This window comes from Periophthalmus magnuspinnatus, chromosome 8 (genome assembly GCF_009829125.3).
Source record: "Periophthalmus magnuspinnatus isolate fPerMag1 chromosome 8, fPerMag1.2.pri, whole genome shotgun sequence".
NCBI classification, from domain to species: domain Eukaryota; kingdom Metazoa; phylum Chordata; class Actinopteri; order Gobiiformes; family Gobiidae; genus Periophthalmus; species Periophthalmus magnuspinnatus.
The window spans coordinates 16,694,744-16,713,953 of NC_047133.1; the positions used below are offsets into that span (position 1 = coordinate 16,694,744).

The following is a 19,210-nucleotide window of genomic DNA, read 5'->3' on the forward strand; positions in this document are numbered from 1 at the left end:
CCAATTTTTCTTGGCCCTCAAGCTTCCAGCTGAATTGGCCCATATTACCTTGAACAGTAGTTTTTACTGTACATTTCTGAAAATATACTTTAACGAACCCATATCAAATATTTAGTGTGTTCCATTGAGGATATAAGCATGAATAATGGTCTAGTTCAGTCTAACTTGGAATAATAACACAGATTTGAAGTATTCACTGTATTGGTGACCAGTCTATGGAACCCTAAACTGACCCTCAGCTTTGTGTGTGAAGGGAAGTACACTCTTTAGTTTGAGTTGGTTTAACTTTAAAAAAAACACATGCAAATCTATTGATCTTTTGAAAAAAAACCAACAACTCACATCTGTAAACAAATTCCACTGAGAATTCTCGTGTCTAACTGCACTGTGTTCACTCTATGAAATGCACAAGTAGATCCGGCAAAGGTTAAATCACATTCTGTATCACTGCTCTGCTGCCATCGCCATGACATCACCATGGCAACGGGTAAACAAACACTCAACTGCTCCAGGGTGGAAGAAGTGCTTGTTTTGTTTTTTTACTTAAGTAAAAGTGCAAAAAAAAAAACAAAAAAAAACTCAACTAAAAGTAAAAGTATCACATGAAAGTGGATACAGTGATTATCTCTCAAAGACATTACAAAGAGACTTTGATGTTGTTAAATGTTTTTTGGTTTGCCTGGAATGTTCCACAGTGTGGCATTAAACAAGGAGCAAATGATGCCACCAGGCTAAGTTACAGGTCAAATCTGCAGACAGGCAAGCTTACTCACTGTAAGAAAGTGTGTTTTTCAAGGTATTTACAATGAAAACACATGAAATTGGTAAATGGTAAATGGGCAAATGTTTATATAGCGACACTGGGGGTGAGGTGGGTTAAAATTTCCATGGAGACAAGCAGGTGGCACACAAGTTAGTCTACATTTAAAACTAGATGAAACGTTTATGCTGCCACGTCCAGATGGTATTTACAGTTGGCGACAAAATCAAATATCAGAAATCAAAAACATAGTTAATATGCGGGTCCTGTGGCGTTTCTTCATCGTTTTTCTGTTTCTGACACAGATACAATCTGCCCAGAAAGTTCTCACGCTGCAGTGTTGATGAGTACATCCAGTTCTTGCTTCAGGGAGGTGGGAGCTGCCTCTTCAACAAACCCAACAAGGTGAGGGCCATGTGGGTACGTGGGCTGAGGGCCATCAGGAGCCTCCAGCCACACGCACATGGACGGAAACGCACTACAGCGGCCTACACAAAACAGATATGTGTCTAAACCATAAACACAAAACAGATATGTATTTAAACCATAAACACAAAACAGATATGTATTTAAACCATAAATACACACCAGATTTGGGCTTAATAGGCTCTGTGCATCACATGGAAGTATAATGAAATCTGGACACTAAATCCAAGATGGCGTCGTCTTGTTTCCAGTGGCCTGTGCTCATTGGTGCATAGGCCTTAAAATTTATTTCTTTTCCGCATTACAGTTGCCCGTCACTATATCACCTTTCACCTTTCACAGCCTCGCCGTTTCACAAATTTTTTTAGTGCAGTTTTGCGTGCTTTTTTTTTTTTTTTTTTTTTTACAGCATATGAACCTGCATTATGTTCTGCGTCCTGATTGGCTGAGGGACTGTAGACCATTGTCCATCGGTCTCCTCCGTGCCGTGTCTCCTGTACAGTACAGAATGTGTTCAGACAAATTTACATAAATGTTGGAGCATAGTGTGACTCTGAAGTGCTGTATGTTTGCAGTTTTCTCCCCGACAAAACCCACAATGTCGATGAAACGTGGTGCTTTGAGGATTTAAAATTTGAAATGTTCATGTTGTGAAAATAAAGAAGAACCTTTGTGAAAGCTGGATGCCCTGTCAGAACACGGGCAGATTGAATTCACATAATGCTCTGTGGTCAGGTCAGAGGTCAGAGGTCAGGTGCACTAACCCTCTTTTACGCTGTGCTCTATGGGAGAATTCTTTCTGGGCCGGAGCTGCAGTACCTGGAGCGGCCACTAGTCAATCTCGCCCTGGGACACAGGGGAGTGTCTTATCCTGGTCTTATTATATGTCCATGGAACACTAGCATGATAGCTAACGCTCTATGTCTCAAAGCTAGTGCTAACTTTTATTAAAAACACAAAATATAAAACCTATTATATTGTAAATATTAAATTAATTGTGTATTAAAATGTAAAATTGATTTGTGTAGATTATTTTTTATGTAGATTATTTCAGTCTGAAGGTCAAAATGTTCACCCTGTTTATGCCCCAAAATTAGCATTAGCATTGAGGCACAAACACCTGCCTTTCTAATTACTGAAGTTTCCCCTCATTTGTTTTTAGTCTTTATCATGTTGTCAACTCCCTGTCCACTGCCTCATCTTTGAATATTTACTCATTTTATAGAGACAAAAATCATAGAGACAAAATTGGACCGGAAGTGTTGTGCCCAGAGCCTGGTTATTTATTTTATTTTAATATTTTATTGTCATTGTAGCACTGTGTTTTGGAACTATAGCTTCTGACGGGGGCGTAACTCACCATCGCTTCACCACTTTTTGGTAAAAAAATGGAAAAAAAAAAATAAAAATTCATCATATGTGCACAAGCTGAGTTTTTTTCTCATGAGATCTTGTGGTACGAGATCTCATTCCACAGTATGTTTTATAAATATATATGTGTATATGTATGTATGTGTGCAGCTTTTGGACCCCCCGGAGTGTGGGAACGGCTTTGTGGAGCCGGGAGAAGAATGTGACTGTGGTTCTCAAGTGGTGAGTGCTATTTTTGAATAATTTTACAATTTTAACAATTCTTAAAATTATTGTAAAAAAATAAAATAAAATAAAATAATTGTAAAATATAATAATAATAATAGTAATAATAATAATGAATACAACAATGTAAATAAAATATACATACATACATATATATATATATATATATGTGTGTATGTATATATATATATATATATATATATATATATATATATATATATATATATAATAAAGCTAAAATAATTGTTAAAACTATTAGCCTGGTCAGCAATGTTTTTTTTTTTTTTCTTTTATCACTACTTCTGTACTGGAATACATCCATCCATCCATTTTCTTCTGCTTATCCGGGCCGAGTCGTGGGGACAGCAGCCTAAGCAAGGTCTGCCTGAGTCACCTCAGTTGGCTCCTCTCAACGTGGAGAAGCAGCGGCTCTACTCCGAGCTCCTCCCGTGTGACTGAGCTCCTCACCCTGTCTCTAAGGGAGTGCCCAGCCGCCCTATGGAGTTAACCCCTTTTGACCTCTTGTATCCGCGATCTTTTCTGTGCATGTGTTCAGTTAATTCCGAACACTCTCTATAACACATTACTTTTAAGTGTGAAAAAATCAACATGTTTTGCTTTGGCGTCCAGACGTTAATTTTTCTTATGCCTACATTCATTTGCATCGTGTTTGAATTTCATTTTATGACAGATGCCCAGTTCACACCTCCATTTCCCAAAGAGTTCACTATAACTCAACATATTTGTCAGGTAGATTTCTGCTAAATACCGTTTCAAATCTCCTTGTGTGTCTTTGCAGGAGTGTGCCCGCAATGGAGGATCATGTTGTAAAAAATGTACCCTTACCCACGATGCCATGTGCAGTAATGGACTCTGTTGCAGCAGTTGTAAGGTAAACATGAGCAGAACCAACACACAGCAGCGGCTTGTTAGCTCGTTAACTCGTTAGCTCGTTAGCTCGTTAGCGGATCATCGTTTAGAAAGAATAAAGTGACCTACAAATTGAGGCATTTCTCTGATTGGCTTCAGTTCAGTTCAAGTTTATTTCTATTGCACATTTAAACACCTTCAGCTGACCAAAGTGCAAAATACAGATAACACTGTATTTACCCAGTTACATGTGTTTTTATCACTCAAACAACATCATCATCAACAAAACATTACCCCTTTTACTGTTGGCTAGCATAAAATTGGTCCAAATTAGCACATCTGGGACATTTCTTGTATAAAACTGAAACAAATCAGTGGTTTTGTCTAAACTGTCCCGGGTCAATAGGGACGTCTGCTCCCCCTGTTTATGCCTCAGATTTAGCATTAGCGTTAGCACTGAGACACAAACCCAACACAATGCTCCATAGTTTGGCGTTAAACTTATCTATTTTGTATTTTTATCTCTTAAACGGCATGCATTCTTGTTGTGCGTGGGGTCGCCTCTCCACAGATCTCATCATCGTTCCATAGTGCAGCTTTAGTTCAGTTAGTTCAGTTTATTTTAGTCACACAATGTTCACAAACAAAAAACAACATGATACACACCATAAAGCTCATTATTATTACTATTATTATTATTATTGTTGTTTATTTATTTTTTATTTAAACAAAATGTCATGAAAAGGAGAGAGTAAAAGAGAAATAAAGCTATGCATGCTTCATTTACAGCCATATTTCTTAATAGAAGAAGTGAACATTAGTTTTTTGAAAATGGCAAAAGATCTACACAGTAAAAGTATGTTCCTCTGGTTCAGGTACTTTGGTGTGTACATATTTATATTATAGTTGATCCATGGGTTTCAGAATGGTGAGAATATAGAACTGTTACTATAGCAATTAACAATTAAAAACCGTCAATTTTGGCTGTGTCTGAATGTCCACACTATTCCCTACAGGGGGCACTATTTGGGGGTCATGTCATTTTTAGTGCTGTCCGAATGTCCAGTTGGTGAAAAAGTAGTGCACGCAAAATTTCCCACAATGCACCTAGAAAAATAGTGGGCATTGATGGTCACTAGAGCGGTCAATATAGACCATGATGCATTGCAAGAGTCGGAAAATAACAGTGGACAGAAGAGACAGGTGTTTAACTGGACACAACACGACTGAATGAAGCAGATAGAAGCTCTGGTTTATCTCACTGTTGATCCTGATTATGAATAAAACACTTAAATAAACTACTGTTGTGTAAAGTTGTTAGTGTTAGCCATTTATTTTAGCTTGAGCTGTAAAAAAGCGATTATTTCCACATCTCAGACAAAACTTTGAAAAGTCCAGTCTGTGTACATGAGATCCAGTTTGTACTGAATCCCATGACTTCACTGTGCCTGTTACTTTCCATTGTCAGTATGAGCTGAGAGGGGTCGTGTGTCGAGACGCTGTGAACGACTGTGACATCCCCGAAACCTGCACAGGAGACTCGAGCCAGGTAAGACGAGGTTTACTGAATGAACAGACAAAATTAGAGAAAAACATATTCACACATTATTATTATTATCTTTCACAGTGTCCCCATAATGTGCATAAACTGGACGGCTACACGTGTGATAGTAGTCAGGTAAAAGCATGGATTTTGGTCAAGGTTGCCAGGCTTCAACGTCAACCCGTACAAGTGTGTCTGAAAAACATCCAGAAAATGCCCAAAAATGCCTAAAAGACGTCCCAAAATCCAGCCAAAACCTGTCCAAAATCTGTCCAAAATCTGCCCAAAGCCCTGCTGAATAGTGTTTGAAAAATCACTCAAAAAATCCTCCAAAAACCTATACAAAGCCTGGTCAAAGCCTGCCCCAAATCTGCTCAAAACCTGCCCAAATCGTTTCTGTGTAGACTCTGCACACCTGACTGGGTGACAGTTGCGTTGGAGGAGAGGCACTCTGAAAGTTTCTAAGAAAACTCCTGCACACTTTCACTCTCAGTTCACTTTTATTATACAACGTTTTGGTCCCTCTGATCTTTCAGTTAAAACCCGCCCAAAACCCACCCAAAAACCCACCCAAAACCTGAAAAAATGCCCAAAGCCTACAAAAAAACCCACTCAAAACCCACCCAAAAAATAACCAAAACCTGCTAAAAAAATATCCAAAACCTGACAAAAATATACCCCAAATCCACCCAAAAAACGGCCAAAAAACACTCAAAACCTGCCCAAAAAACATCCAAAACCTGCCCAAAACCCACGGAATGTACGGTGCGGCTGAATTTTCTACTGTATTCATAAAACTAGAGCTCATCCGGTGACACAGACCCGCCCCCTGCCCCTCTCTCACTCAAATCTCCAGAGCAGATGCTTTGAACATGAAGATTTGTCTCTTAAAAAGTCCCCCCAATTCTGAGGGAAAACTGCAGACCTGGCAACCCTGATTTTGATGAACTACTAATGTTTTGCTCTTTTATTCAATTTAATTGTCATTGTACTTTTTTCAGGGGCGGTGCTATGGCGGGCGGTGCAGGACTCGGGACGGACAGTGTAAAGGCCTGTGGGGTTATAGTAAGTTCATTAAGTGTTTTTTTTAATGACTTTAAGTCAGACGTATAAAAGATTGATATAAAAACAATAAAAAACAGATAATAATAATTGTATCGCAAAAAATACATAGAAAACTTTATTTATACAAGTCTGACCCAGTGTTTCTCTGGTGGTTTGTGATGTTCTTTGCAGTTCTGTGTTTAAAGTTTCACTATGTAACTTTTCTGTTTGAGAGACTCCACCACCTGCTTGTGTTTTTGGAGATGTTTTCCTGGAATGTTCCACAGTAGGACATTTGCACTATCTTCTGATCTATGTTATGAATGGTAAACGGTCCTCAAGGCTCAAAGCGCTTTACAAATTTGAACCGCCAACCTCCAGATCAGTGGGCAAACACTCTACCAACTGAGCCACTGTCGCTCAAACCAAATAAATGATCCATGTGTTGAACCGTAACACTTTTGGTCAACAATTGGATGCACAAACATTAATCGTTCTAGGATTACAGCAGTCACATCTCTGCGTTTGAATACACTGCCGGAGGTGTTTTTATTTTTCCCGGAATGTTCCACGGTATGGCATTAAACTGATCTAACGTGCATGTAGCCGGCACTTACTTAAGCTCATTCACGTTTGAGATTTGTTGCCACTCATCCTAAAAACACTTGGTCTCCCTACAAACAAGAAGGAAAAAATAAGAGCAACATTGGCACAAAAAACGTTCTTTACAGGCCAAAAATGATTATTACTTTAAATAGTGGCACATTTGTTCATTAAACTTTATATTTTAGGCCAATTTTCAAGACCAATAATGCCAAAACAATTGCTAGCTAGATTTTTTTTGAGTGAGACAGTGGAGAACAACTCACCAGCAGCATGTCACTCTGTTCAGCATGTGCAACAAGGTGTTCAAAAGTTATTAAAAATGGAAAATATAACAAAATAAAATGCATTATCACTAATAGGTTTTGAGAATACTCTGGGGCAACACTTGAGTACAGCCTTTTTAAGTTGAATTTCTGCTTTACTTATAGATTCTGCAGACAGGTTTTGTTACGAGAAGCTGAACGCAGAGGGGACGGAGAAGGGGAACTGTGGGACCAACCCCGATGGACAAGGCTGGCTCCAGTGCAACAAGCCGTGAGCACAAACGGAATAACGACGTCTGCCTCCTGTTTTCACTCGCATAACTACATTTGTGTGTGTTCTCCTTTTAGAGACGTGTTATGTGGGTTTTTATTCTGTACCAATGTGACCACGAACCCAAAGTTTGGAGACTTGAGCGGAGAGTTGACCAGTTTCACCCTTTATCACCAGAACAAGTACCTGGACTGTAGGTGAGTGGCTCCCGTCCAGTCAAACGTGAGTATTTACGTTCATTACATCATTTCATTTATTTAATCAGTTTTAATGACATGCACACTGGACAAACTGAGCTCAATAGTCGAAATAGATAGGTGCCTTTTTATCCCTTAATTAAAGTAACTATATGAAGCCTGTGCACTTTTAAAAGGGGTAAATCACATATGAACGTCGGTTGCCAGAGATTTAATCTGCAGATAAAGACACATACAGGTGTTTCTCAGGATATGGACAAACCTCATGTTCAGAACCTCCAGATTCACACTGAGTCCTGATTGGCTGCAGGTGCTGGGGTTTAGGTCGTGACCAATCAGATCAGAGAGAAGCATTTTAGATTTAAACAAAGTAGATTTTAGCATTGAAACTGGCAACTCAAATGAGAGAGTCAGGTGACGTTCTGCTTTGTGATTGGATAATCGTCTTGAACCAAAACACCAAATTATAACATAAAAAACACAAACATCAGCTCCAAAGGTTTATAACTAAGAATAAATCAGCATTGCATTTGTTCCTAGTAAAAAGGCTGTAATGATTTGAACATGTTTACCTCGTATCTGTGGACATAGTCAGGACGCACCAATCTGATATTGACGCCGATACAGACAAATGTGATGGATCAAATATCGTTTTCCAAATATCTGTTCAGTCGATATCCTGATTGGACGTATTAAACATGAGCTATAACACGCTTCAATCAGTTTTGTCTTATTTTAGTTTAGTTTAAACTGAATAAATTCTGTTTTCTGTCTCTGCACTGGTATCGTTCAGGGAGTTCAGGTTGTTTAAGGTTGGTTCAGGGGGGTTCAGGATGATTCGGGTGGGTTCAGGTTCGTTCAGGGGTCCACAGGAGGGTTCAGGTTGGTTCATGTTGGTTCACATTGGTACAGGTTGGTTCAGGTTGGTTCAGGGGGGGTTCAAGGGGGTTCAGGTTGGTTCCTTGTTGGTTCAGGGAGGTTCAGGTTAGTTCAGGCTGGTTCAGAGGGGTTCAAGGGAGGGGTCAAGTTTGTTCAGGGGGTCTCAAGTTCTTCAGGGGGGTACAGGTCCTGGCGTAGGATGGTGTGGGTGTGGCTGGTGGGTGATAGTAGTGAAATGCTTCCTCTGTGAACATATGTGCACTTCCTGTGTATCAGATCACATATTTGATCAACTGTTTGCCAAACGAAATGAATTTCTGAGTGATAAATGTATAAATCTATAACGATGATTCTCATAATAATCATAATACTGAGATGTGACACCTGTTTGTCTTGTGTGTGCTGTGCTCAGAGGAGGACATGTTCTGCTGGAGGACGGCTCAGACCTGGGTTATGTGGAGGACGGCACACCCTGTGGGCCAAACATGATGTGTCTGGAGCGACGCTGCCTCCCGGTGGTCACCTTTAATCTCAGCACCTGCCCCGGCTCCAACTTTGGACGCATCTGTTCAGACCACGGGGTACACACCTTTACTGTGTGCTTCTGATTTAGAAAACGAAATGATTTTTTTAATGGAGTCAAACTGTATATGAGAAACGTAATGATGATGAAGATGAAGTTGTTGCCAAAGTGTGGATCCAAAGCAGCACAGATGTTGCATCAATGATTTTTAGTTTTTAAATAAAATGGCACATAATAAAAAAATTAAAAAAAATTCATTCAGTTACACAAAAAAATCGAATTATTTTTAACAAACCCACAGACAGATGGAGGTTATTATAGCCAGCAGTGGAACGTAACAAAGCAAAAGTAGTAAAGTTCTGTACTTTAGTAAAAACAACAGGTATCTGTAGTTTACTTAACTACATTTTACAGTGTGTACTTTTTACTTTGACTTGAGTACATTTGAGAGCAGTATCTGTACTTTGTACTCCACTACTTTTTTGAACAGGACTTAAAAGTAAAAGCATTTTTTTATTATTTTGTGAGACCTGCTGAAAAGGCTGAGAGTTTATTTTTAACACAGAAATATACAATTAAAAAACAGAAAAAAACAACTAAATGGTTGATTCAATTGTTTCTGTTGAATAAAATTCAGCTCAAATCTTCATCAAAGTCACCACATTTGAAGCTTTATAAGACACAAAATCTACATGAAATACTTTTACTTTTTACTTGTACATTTTAACCGCGTACTTTAATACTTGTGCTTAAGTAGACTTTTTCAGGTGATACTTTTACTTGAGTATTTTTTGTCCAGGTATCTTTACTTTTACTTAACAGAGTTGCATACTTCTTCCATCAGTGTTTAAAGTAGGCGTGCACTGATCCAGCTTTTTCTGTTTCGATGCCGATACTTTGGCTTTAAATGAAAACAGTATTTATTTCCATTAAACAAAAAGCGCAGGGTAAAAATAATCTAATGTGTTTTGTAATAGTTATTTGAAAAAATGCAAGTTTAATATTCTGAGATGTTTGGGGCCAGTATATTGTCCTGTGGCACAGTTTACACAACAAAACCAGATTCATTTCAATTCAAGTTTATTTCTGTAGCTCTTTATTTTAAAATGACTCCAGCTGCTTCATATAAAAATCATGAGAGATATCGACTGAACCGACATCAGGCCATAGACTGTATACAAATGGGCATAACCTGCTAGCTGCCACGTTCCAAACAGGAAGTGATCATGAGCACTCTTTCTGCTCCATCGACTCTGGCTCCAATTCACTTTCTATTGATAAACTGTGTCCCCTCTCTCTGTAACTGCTGCTGTCAGACTCGTCATTTTGGTCTTAAATGTTCGTATGAACCCGCTCTACATGGTCCTGGGGTTTTTATGTCACTATTGTGTCTGTAAATCCAGATATGAACATTAATAACAGATTTCTTTATACAGTTTATGGTCCAAATGGAGCAGTGTATTCATATTGTAATAAGCTGCAAAACAAAATCAGTCAAAAACAAAAACTGTTACCATCCATCCAGTTACAGCTCCAGTTTACCATTACTTTACGAAATCTTGATCATTTTATTAAGTACTATGTTTGTTTTTTGTTTTTTTTCTTGTACACAGACCTGCAGCAACGAGGTGAAATGCATCTGCGACAGAGACTACACAGGGAAGGACTGCAGCGTGTTTGACCCCATCCCAGAGCCCACTGTCCCCACAGGCCCCGAGAAGAAAGGTACAAACACCCCCAAAAATAACGCTCTCCTCCTCCACCTCCCCTCCTCTCTCTTTACCTCTTAATCAAACCCCCGTCATAATCTCCAACCATCACCTCTGTCGCTTCTGTATGTGACACACTTACCCCAAGGTATATTCACTACCAGACAAAGGTTTGGACACGTCCTCTCATTCAGTGTTATTTTAATTTATTTGTACTACTTTCAACGCTTTATACACACACAGAAGACATCAGATATATGAAGTAAGATATATGGGATTATGCAGTAAAGAAAAAACAATAAATAACTCTACTAGATATTTTTAAAATGGTAAATAGTCACATTTTTATACAGCGCTTTTCCACCTTCAAGGCTCAAAGCGCTTTACATCAAGAAACCATTTACTTCTTCTTCTTGCCCAAGGACACAACAAGAACAACAGTATTAATTTGTAGGAGCTGGAATCGCACCGCCAACCTTCGGATCAGTGGACAAACGCTCTACCAGCTGAGCCACTGTTAAAATTAGTAGTTACCGGTATTTAATGTTTTTTCTTTACTACATAATTCCATATATCTTACTTCATATATTTGATGTTTTCTGTGTGTAAAGTGTAGAAAAGAAATAAAAATAAAGAAAAAAAAACACTGAATGAGAGGATGTGTCTAAACTTCTGTCTGGTAGTGTAGATATTAAAGTAATTTTCAGATGACGTTGTAAATCTGGTGGAGTTTTCAGTGTTCTGTGTGTGGAGTCGGATCTTCGCTGTTTTAAACCGTAGACTGTATAAAGAAGTGGACTAAGTGAGTGTGACGTCACCCACAGCGTTCACATCCAGTCAAATGAAGCTCATCGAGGCTAGAGCAGTTATAGCGGTCAATTTAGAGCAAAGTTCCATATTTGTAATTCCGACTGCAAGTATCATAGCAACCAAACAGTCAGTACGGAGGGAGGAGGGAGGATGATGAAATTAATGCTCCTTCCTGCCCAAATTGCTGCTAGTTTATCAGGGAGCGGGTGCTTAGCAACGCTGTCAAACAAACCTGTTGCTAACACTAGCGGGAGAAACCTCGAGGAAAGAAGGAGCCCAGTTTGGCTGTTATCTTGATTTAGAGAAACATTTGAGACATTTAAGACCAAAATGATGAGTTTGACAGCAGCAGTTACAGAGAGAGGGGCCACAGTTTTAACAGAGAAAGTCGATGGAGCCAGAAGTGCGCCCATGCCCACCTCCTACTTGGAACACAGAGGCTAGCAGGTTAGCTATGTACATTTATATATACAGTCTGTGGTTTAAACTGAAGCCAAATTCACTCTGAGCTCAAGTCTGTCCCATAAAACAAGTTACATCTGACACTTTACTCAGTGTTTGTCTCTTTGACCCACATTTTCATTCAACAAATGACTTCTGGCTTTTTAATATTACAAACACAAAAAGACTACAGGCTTTTGGACAGCCATTTAACTCAAATAACATTATTATTATTATTATTATTAATTTATATTTTTTTCTAGATTTTATTCAATTTTTTTTCCAACTCTAAACATTTTTTTTTTATTTCTTCAAACTGAGTGCTTTTAATAGCAAACGAGTGACCGTGACTAAATTGTTGATTAAATGGCTCCAAGCTGATTATCGTGATCTGTACAGTATAAAATTCTCTTGTTGCAGCACTACGTAACTTTTCTAGACACTGGTCTGTCCCCCGCTCGTCTCCATGGAGATGTGATTGCTTTGACATTAAATGTGTCTCTCTTGAGCAAACGAAACCTCTGTCACTGGACAAACGTTTCAGAGTGAAGACGTTTGGCTGCTCTTCTTCAGATCTCCATGGAGACCAGCAGGTGTCCAACTCTCCTCTGCCGGAAAAGTTACACAGTGCAGCTTTAAACCTACACCTCTCTTGCTTTCATTCATCAGTCTGACCTCCGTTGTGTCTCTGTAGGCGCTCCCTCTTTCTCTCTGTGCTCGTGGTTCAGTCCTGACGTGTGTTTTCAGTGGTGTTGTTTTGTTTCTTGCCCCACCCTTCCACCCTCTCCTCCTTCCCTGATGCCCCCTACCCCCTCTCATCCTCCTTCTCCTCCCGCCTCCTCCTTCCTTTATTCCCAACCTCCTCCTCCTCATCCCTTAATACCCCTTGCACCCTTACTCCTTCTCTTCCTTCCTTAATACCCCCTGCCCCCTCTCCTCCTCCTTTCATGTTACCCCTTCCCTCCTTCCTTTATACCCCTGCCCTGTCCACTCATCTCCTCCTCCCTCCTTGATACCCGTGCCCCCCTCCTCCTCTTCCTTCTCCTCCTTCCTTTATACCCTTGCCCCGTCTTCCTCCTTCCGCTCCTTTCCCCTCTTCCTTGATACCCCCTGCCCCTCTTATCTCCTTCCCCGGCCCTCCTTCCTTGATACCCCTGCCCCATCCTCCCCCTGCCCTCCGTCCCTCCTTCCTTGATACCCCTTCCCTCTTTCCCACCTTCCCTCCTTCCCCCTTGCCCTCCTTCCCGCCTTCCTTGATACCCCCTTCCCTCCTTCCCCCTTGCCCTCCTTCCCGCCTTCCCTCCCCCCCTCCCCTCCTTCCCACCTTCTCTCCGTCCCTCCTTCATTGATACCCCCTTCGCTCCTTCCCCCTTGCCCTTCTTCCCTCCTTCCCACCTTCCCTTCTTCCCTCCTTCCCCTTCTTCCCACCTTCCCTCCCCCCTCCCCTCCTTCCCTCCCCCCCTCCCCTCCTTCCCACCTTCTTTCCGTCCCTCCTTCATTGATACCCCCTTCGCTCCTTCCCCCTTGCCCTTCTTCCCTCCTTCCCTTCTTCCCTCCTTCCCCCTTGCCCTTCTTCCCACCTTCCCACCTTCTCTCCGTCCCCCCTTCCCTCCTTCCCTTCTTCCCCCCTTCCCTTCTTCCCTCCTTCCCCCCTTCCCTCCTTCCCACCTTCCCCCCTTCCCTTCTTCCCTCCTTCCCCCTTGCCCTCCTTCCCACCTTCCCCCCTTCCCTCCTTCCCTTCTTCCCTCCTTCCCTCCTTCCTTTGTGCAGGTCCCAGTGGCACCAATATCATAATAGGGTCGATCGCAGGTGCTATTCTCCTGGCAGCTATAGTCCTAGGGGGAACGGGTTGGGGATTTAAGTAAGCGTCTGGCATGCCTCTACCTGTGTACCTGTCTGCTTACACCTGAAACAGCCCCCCGCCTCCCCCACACTCGCAAAGGCCTGTCACAATAATTACACAACATACTGTATATCTGTGGACTCAACAATCAATAGAAAATGAATACGTCAGAACAAAGGCTGATGTTTTTATTTAAAAGGCCCATGTTACTCTGTTTTACTGATCTGTTCTAATGTTGTTTCCTCATCACAAACAGACCTGGAGTTGTGTTTTGTTTCATTCACACACGTTTAACACACAAACCCTGTATATTTAGGCTGAGTACTTCTCTCAGATAGAAAACACTCAGTTCCACCTTGTGATGTCATCATGTGGTAATACAGGAAGTGCTCCACTGTGTTTGTAAACTCCATACACCTTCACTAGAATCATTTGGATCATTTTAGACCTGGAATTGCCCATTTCTACTGAACTAAAGGTAAAAGGAGCTGGTAAAATGGTTGAAAACTACCACTTCATGACATCACAAGGTGGAACAGAGCATTTTGAGCTTTGGAGATATAGACAGACTAATAATAAAGTGTTACTCAAACATGTGTGAATGAAACAGGTACAAAACACAACTCCAGGTCTGTTTTTGAGGAGGAAACTAACAGCATTGGAACATGGATTAAAGCTACAAGTGTCAGTTTGTGTGATTATAGGACCTTTAATTAAGTGTATTGCTCTGAAGAGAAGATTAAAATATCATCCTAATATCTACATTGACTTGTTAGATCGACATCGTTGCACTGGGGGACAATTTTGAGTTGTAGAGGGTCGAAATGGTAACTTCTAAAGCTAAAATCCCAACAGCCATCACCTCTTTGATTTAAGCAACAGAAAGTTAGAAGATCCAAAACAAACAAACAAACAGACACTGGTCAAAAACATACAAATTAACAACATTCATAGAAAACAAGCAGATGGAGAACTGTCCCAGAGCACCCCCTGTCTTTAGACTCTCCTCCTGCAGGACTAACTCACAAAAACCCAAACCTTGAAGAGAAACACAGTGAAAGAAAAAAAATAAAAAATTCTTCCACAAAGCACAGGATGGCGATTTTGAGGATTTGAATTTAAAATATCAAAATATATTTCGTAGAATTATTAAACTTTTTTCTTTGCTACATAATTCCATATGTCTTATTCCATATATTTGATGTCGCCTGTGGGTATATAAAATGTAGAAAGTAGTAAAAATAAAGGAAAAAACATTGAATGAGAGGATGTGTCCAAACTTTAGACCAGCTGTGTGTCTCAGCACATTAAAATAGTTTCAGTGTTACTTCTTTCATGATTTTATCTGTCGGAGCATATTTTAACTCAAAGTGTGTTATTGTGACAGGTCTGCACTGCACCCTTTTGCATCACGGGGCGGGGTCTTGAGACATGCTACTGCTTGGACTGCTTATGGCCTTTTTACCATATAAAACATCACACTTAGAGTCATCCTGCATCTTGCCTTCACTCCCATAGTAACAACACGATCAAATTCATAGACTGTATAAAGAAGTGGACTGAGTGAACATCACCCACGTGTTCAGGTCCAAATGGAGCTCATCGAGGCTAGGAGTTATAGAGGCAAATTTGGAGCTGAGTTACATATTTGGGATTCTGTCCGAGAATATCATAGGGCGCTTAGCAATGCTGTCAATCAAACCTGTTGCTAACGCTAGCAGGAGCGACCTCCAGGAAAGAAGGCGTCTGATTCGTCTGTTATTAATGTTCATATCTTGATTTACAGACACAATAGTGAAATAAAAACACCAGGATCATGTAGAGTGTGTTAATAGTTAATAATTCAACTGAACAGGAAGCTTAAACAAAGTATTTAATATATGTTCTAATGGAAGATAGGCAGGCCCGGCCGTAGCTTTGAGGAGGTCCTAAACTGACTTTGTCTCTGGGGCCCCCAACAGTGGATGTCTCCTGGCTCAGATATTGGTGATTCACATTTGTCATTATGACTCTGCTCTCATCACCTTGACCAACTGTATTTGTTTTTATATGACCAACATCAGACTGAAGACATCCAGAATGTCACAACTCCCAGTCACAAGAACAGTACACAAACATATACGGGAAGGGTTTAAGTTTCTGGTGGATTTTAATGTGTTCCAGTTGGCCACAGTGGGCTTAAATTTGCATTATGTCGGGTCCTTGCACCGGTGTAAACACATAGCTGCCCTCACCTCTGCCCGACTCAAAAACAAATGTAGCAGCAGCAGATATTTTGCTACTATAGATGTGAAACAAATGTAATAGTTTTAGACTAATATTTAGGCTGCTGTACACAAACAAGTCCCACCGAGAAAACCAATAAAACTTGATATATTAAATTATCTTCAGTATGGGCTCTTGGGGGCCCTCTGGTGGCCCTAAGCAGCTGCTTAGTCTGCTTATGCGCTGGGCCTGCCCTGAAGATAAGCGCGGCCATGTGCAGTTCTTATTTGGAACACAATGGCTAGCGGCTTAGCTATGTCCATTTATATATACAGTCTATGATCAAATTAAGCTGCTAATAGTGCCAGAAATCACTTCACTTCTTACCTAGCCTGACTTTTTCCAACGTAGCCCACTCGAAATGCATCGGATTACAAAGAGTGACTGCTAGCTTGAGTAGTTTATTAACATGCCTTGCCTTTGGTGCTATTTTAGCCTGCATCGTCCCATAGCCCCCCTGCACGCTCGCTATAGTCAAAACTTATTCTCTGGCCTAAAGGGACGACCTGTACAAAATTATACATAAACCAAATAGCAACAATTTGAAGTTTGAGTCATTTGTCCTTTTAGGGTCAGAGGTAAGTGTGTGTGCGACGCATGTGCATGAGCTGTTATTCAAATCTTTGGCTTAATATTGTATGTAATGTAATGTAATACGCAGCTGCACTCAGACTAGTTTGTACGGAGATGGCTTATGCATGTGTTACTAATCCTAAAGCTGCCTAAATTGGATGATAACAGTTAAAGAAATATAGTTTTGTATCGTAACTTATGTCAAACAAATTAAAGGTGCAGTGTGAAGCGACATCTAGTGGACAATGCTGGAACTGTACAACTCTAAATATTGCTTGTGTTAACTTGGGTTGTTCCGATACCGATACTGGGGATGGCAAAAGGTATATCAGTGAGTACTCAGGCCAAATTGCAGATCCGATACCACTCTGTGTTTTCCAGAATGAGGATCCGTAGATGCAAGGACTGCTGTTGTTGACATCTGCGGCAAATGCAAATGCCTAGAGCAGGTTGAATACAGACTGTGGAGGCTCTGCAGATGCTTTAAACATGCTAATAATTAAAGGAAAAGACATTTGTGTTAGCTCTTTGATAGCTTCATTTAGCCTTGGGAGTGGATGTTTGTAGTTATTTTACTAAGTTAGTGAATGCAGCCGGACAACAGTGCTAACAAGACAGCAGTCGTGTTAGCACGTGACGACAGCGTTAACGCAACGACAGCGCTAACAGGACAACAGCGCTAACAGGACAACAGAGCTAACAGGACAACAGCGCTAACATGATGAGATCATTAACCGGACCACAGCGCTAACACAACAAAGGCGCTAACATCAGAACAGCGCTAACACAACAATAGCGCAAACACAGACTTCATTTCCTCTGCTTAATGATCCATGTGCTCTGAGGATAAGATGTTTTTTCCAGGCCTCACTGCTGTTTTTCACTTTCACTTTGTGCCACAGAGCGAAAAGAAAGAGTTTAAATCAGCACAACTCATCATCAGCACCATTTACACATGAGTCTGACACTTTAGTCTCAAAATATTTTATTCTTGTGGATGTTCTTTACAGAGAGACTTTTACTACTGTTATGTTTTGCGCTTGTGCTGTAACAAAATGGCGTCGGCTTAGTCTGCGTTTTCACACTAGGCAGTATCAGAGTGGTATCGGTATCGGCGAGTACACTAAGGCCAATAAATGGTATCGGAACAACGCTACCGTTCACAGTTGATTTTGTTTGGCCTGCTCTTGTAACAGAAGAATAGGCTGTTGTTATTGTTGTTAAATAATTTATTTATCATATCCCACAGTGCACCTTTAATCTAACTTCATTGCAGTTATGATCTTTAACTGTTCTAAACAATGTCTCTTTTTATATTTTGTTTTCTTCGGGATGCAGGAACATTCGAAGAGGAAGGTATGGAACTGTATTTCACTTATTTAATTTATAATGGCTGTGTATAACTGACTTTATCTCTTTATCTTTATAACACAACAACAGCGCTAACATGACAACAGAACGAACATTACAATAGAACTAATATGACAACAGCGCGCTAACACCAAAACTGCGCTAACATGACAACAGCGCTAAAACAACAGAGTTAACACCACAACAGCGCCAACATCACAACAGAACTAACATGACAACAGAGCAAACACCACAACAGCGCTAAGATTGCAACACTGCTAACACCACAACAGCCCTAACACGACAACAGCGCTAACACAACAACAGCGCTAACACGACAACAGAACTAACATGACAACAGCGCTAACACCAAAACAGCGCTAACCCAACAACAACAACAGAACTGACACCACAACATTGCTAACATGATAACAGCGCTAACACCACAACAGAGTTTTCCCATTAAAAGTTAAATGCCCTCCCTCTGAGATTAGAAAGGAAATGCAACCTATTAGCAAACTATCAGTAAACTATTAGCAATCAATAGCAACCTATTAGTAAATTATTAGCAACCTATTAGCAAGCTATTGTTATGAATTGTATAATCACCATTTTTTCTCCTATTTTTACCCTTTGTTTTTTTTCTCTCTTTCAGATCGGGCGGAGGATAATCATCTGGTCTCTCCGCGTGTCTTTGCGTCCTGTCTGCTCCTGTCTGCTCCTGTCTGCTCCTGTCTGCTCCTGTCTGCAACTGTCTGCTCCCGTCTTCCTCTTCTCACTGTGTCAGATCCACATCCAACAAAACAAAACAGGGCAACAGCCAAGTCTTCCACCCGTGTCCCGAAATCTCCACTTCCACCGTCCCACATGTATCCGTCTCTCCTCTTCCTCCTCCTCCTCTTTCTCTTCCTCTGTGGTCTTCTTCAAACCAGCCAGTCTTCTCTGTCCAACGGGCCAAACGTGGAGCGAGCAGGTGGTGTCCCCTACTGGTGTCACCAATGTCTTCCTCAGTCCAGTGGCTTTTTAAAAACGATTGTGCTTCAAGGTGTGCCATTGTGTGTCCGGACCAATACAGCCAAACTCACGTGTTTACCCGAGAGAGAGCGGTTTCATTTCGAGAGCTTTTTTTAATGTTTCTGCAAAATAATATTATCGAGATCGAAAGAAATATTGGTAAATTGCCCAGTTGCCCCATAACGAGAGGTTGCGTGGTTTAAATCCCATACCCAGAGTCAGTATTC

General features: G+C 40.7%; 1 protein-coding gene across 1 annotated transcript in view; it reads left to right on the plus strand.

The window, feature by feature from the left end:
• LOC117375341 (disintegrin and metalloproteinase domain-containing protein 11-like) overlaps positions 1 to 18,996 on the plus strand; it is a 46,994-nt gene extending 27,998 nt beyond the window's left edge. The window contains exons 14-26 of the mRNA XM_055223795.1: positions 1,066 to 1,165; positions 2,708 to 2,779; positions 3,582 to 3,674; positions 5,121 to 5,201; positions 5,280 to 5,330; positions 6,197 to 6,260; positions 7,274 to 7,379; positions 7,457 to 7,576; positions 8,868 to 9,036; positions 10,592 to 10,703; positions 13,709 to 13,799; positions 17,958 to 17,985; positions 18,757 to 18,996. Of these exons, the coding sequence (XP_055079770.1) occupies positions 1,066 to 1,165; positions 2,708 to 2,779; positions 3,582 to 3,674; positions 5,121 to 5,201; positions 5,280 to 5,330; positions 6,197 to 6,260; positions 7,274 to 7,379; positions 7,457 to 7,576; positions 8,868 to 9,036; positions 10,592 to 10,703; positions 13,709 to 13,799; positions 17,958 to 17,985; positions 18,757 to 18,996 (1,327 nt within the window). The remainder of the gene's footprint in view (positions 1 to 1,065; positions 1,166 to 2,707; positions 2,780 to 3,581; positions 3,675 to 5,120; positions 5,202 to 5,279; positions 5,331 to 6,196; positions 6,261 to 7,273; positions 7,380 to 7,456; positions 7,577 to 8,867; positions 9,037 to 10,591; positions 10,704 to 13,708; positions 13,800 to 17,957; positions 17,986 to 18,756) is intronic.
• The last annotated feature ends 214 nt before the right edge of the window (positions 18,997 to 19,210 follow it).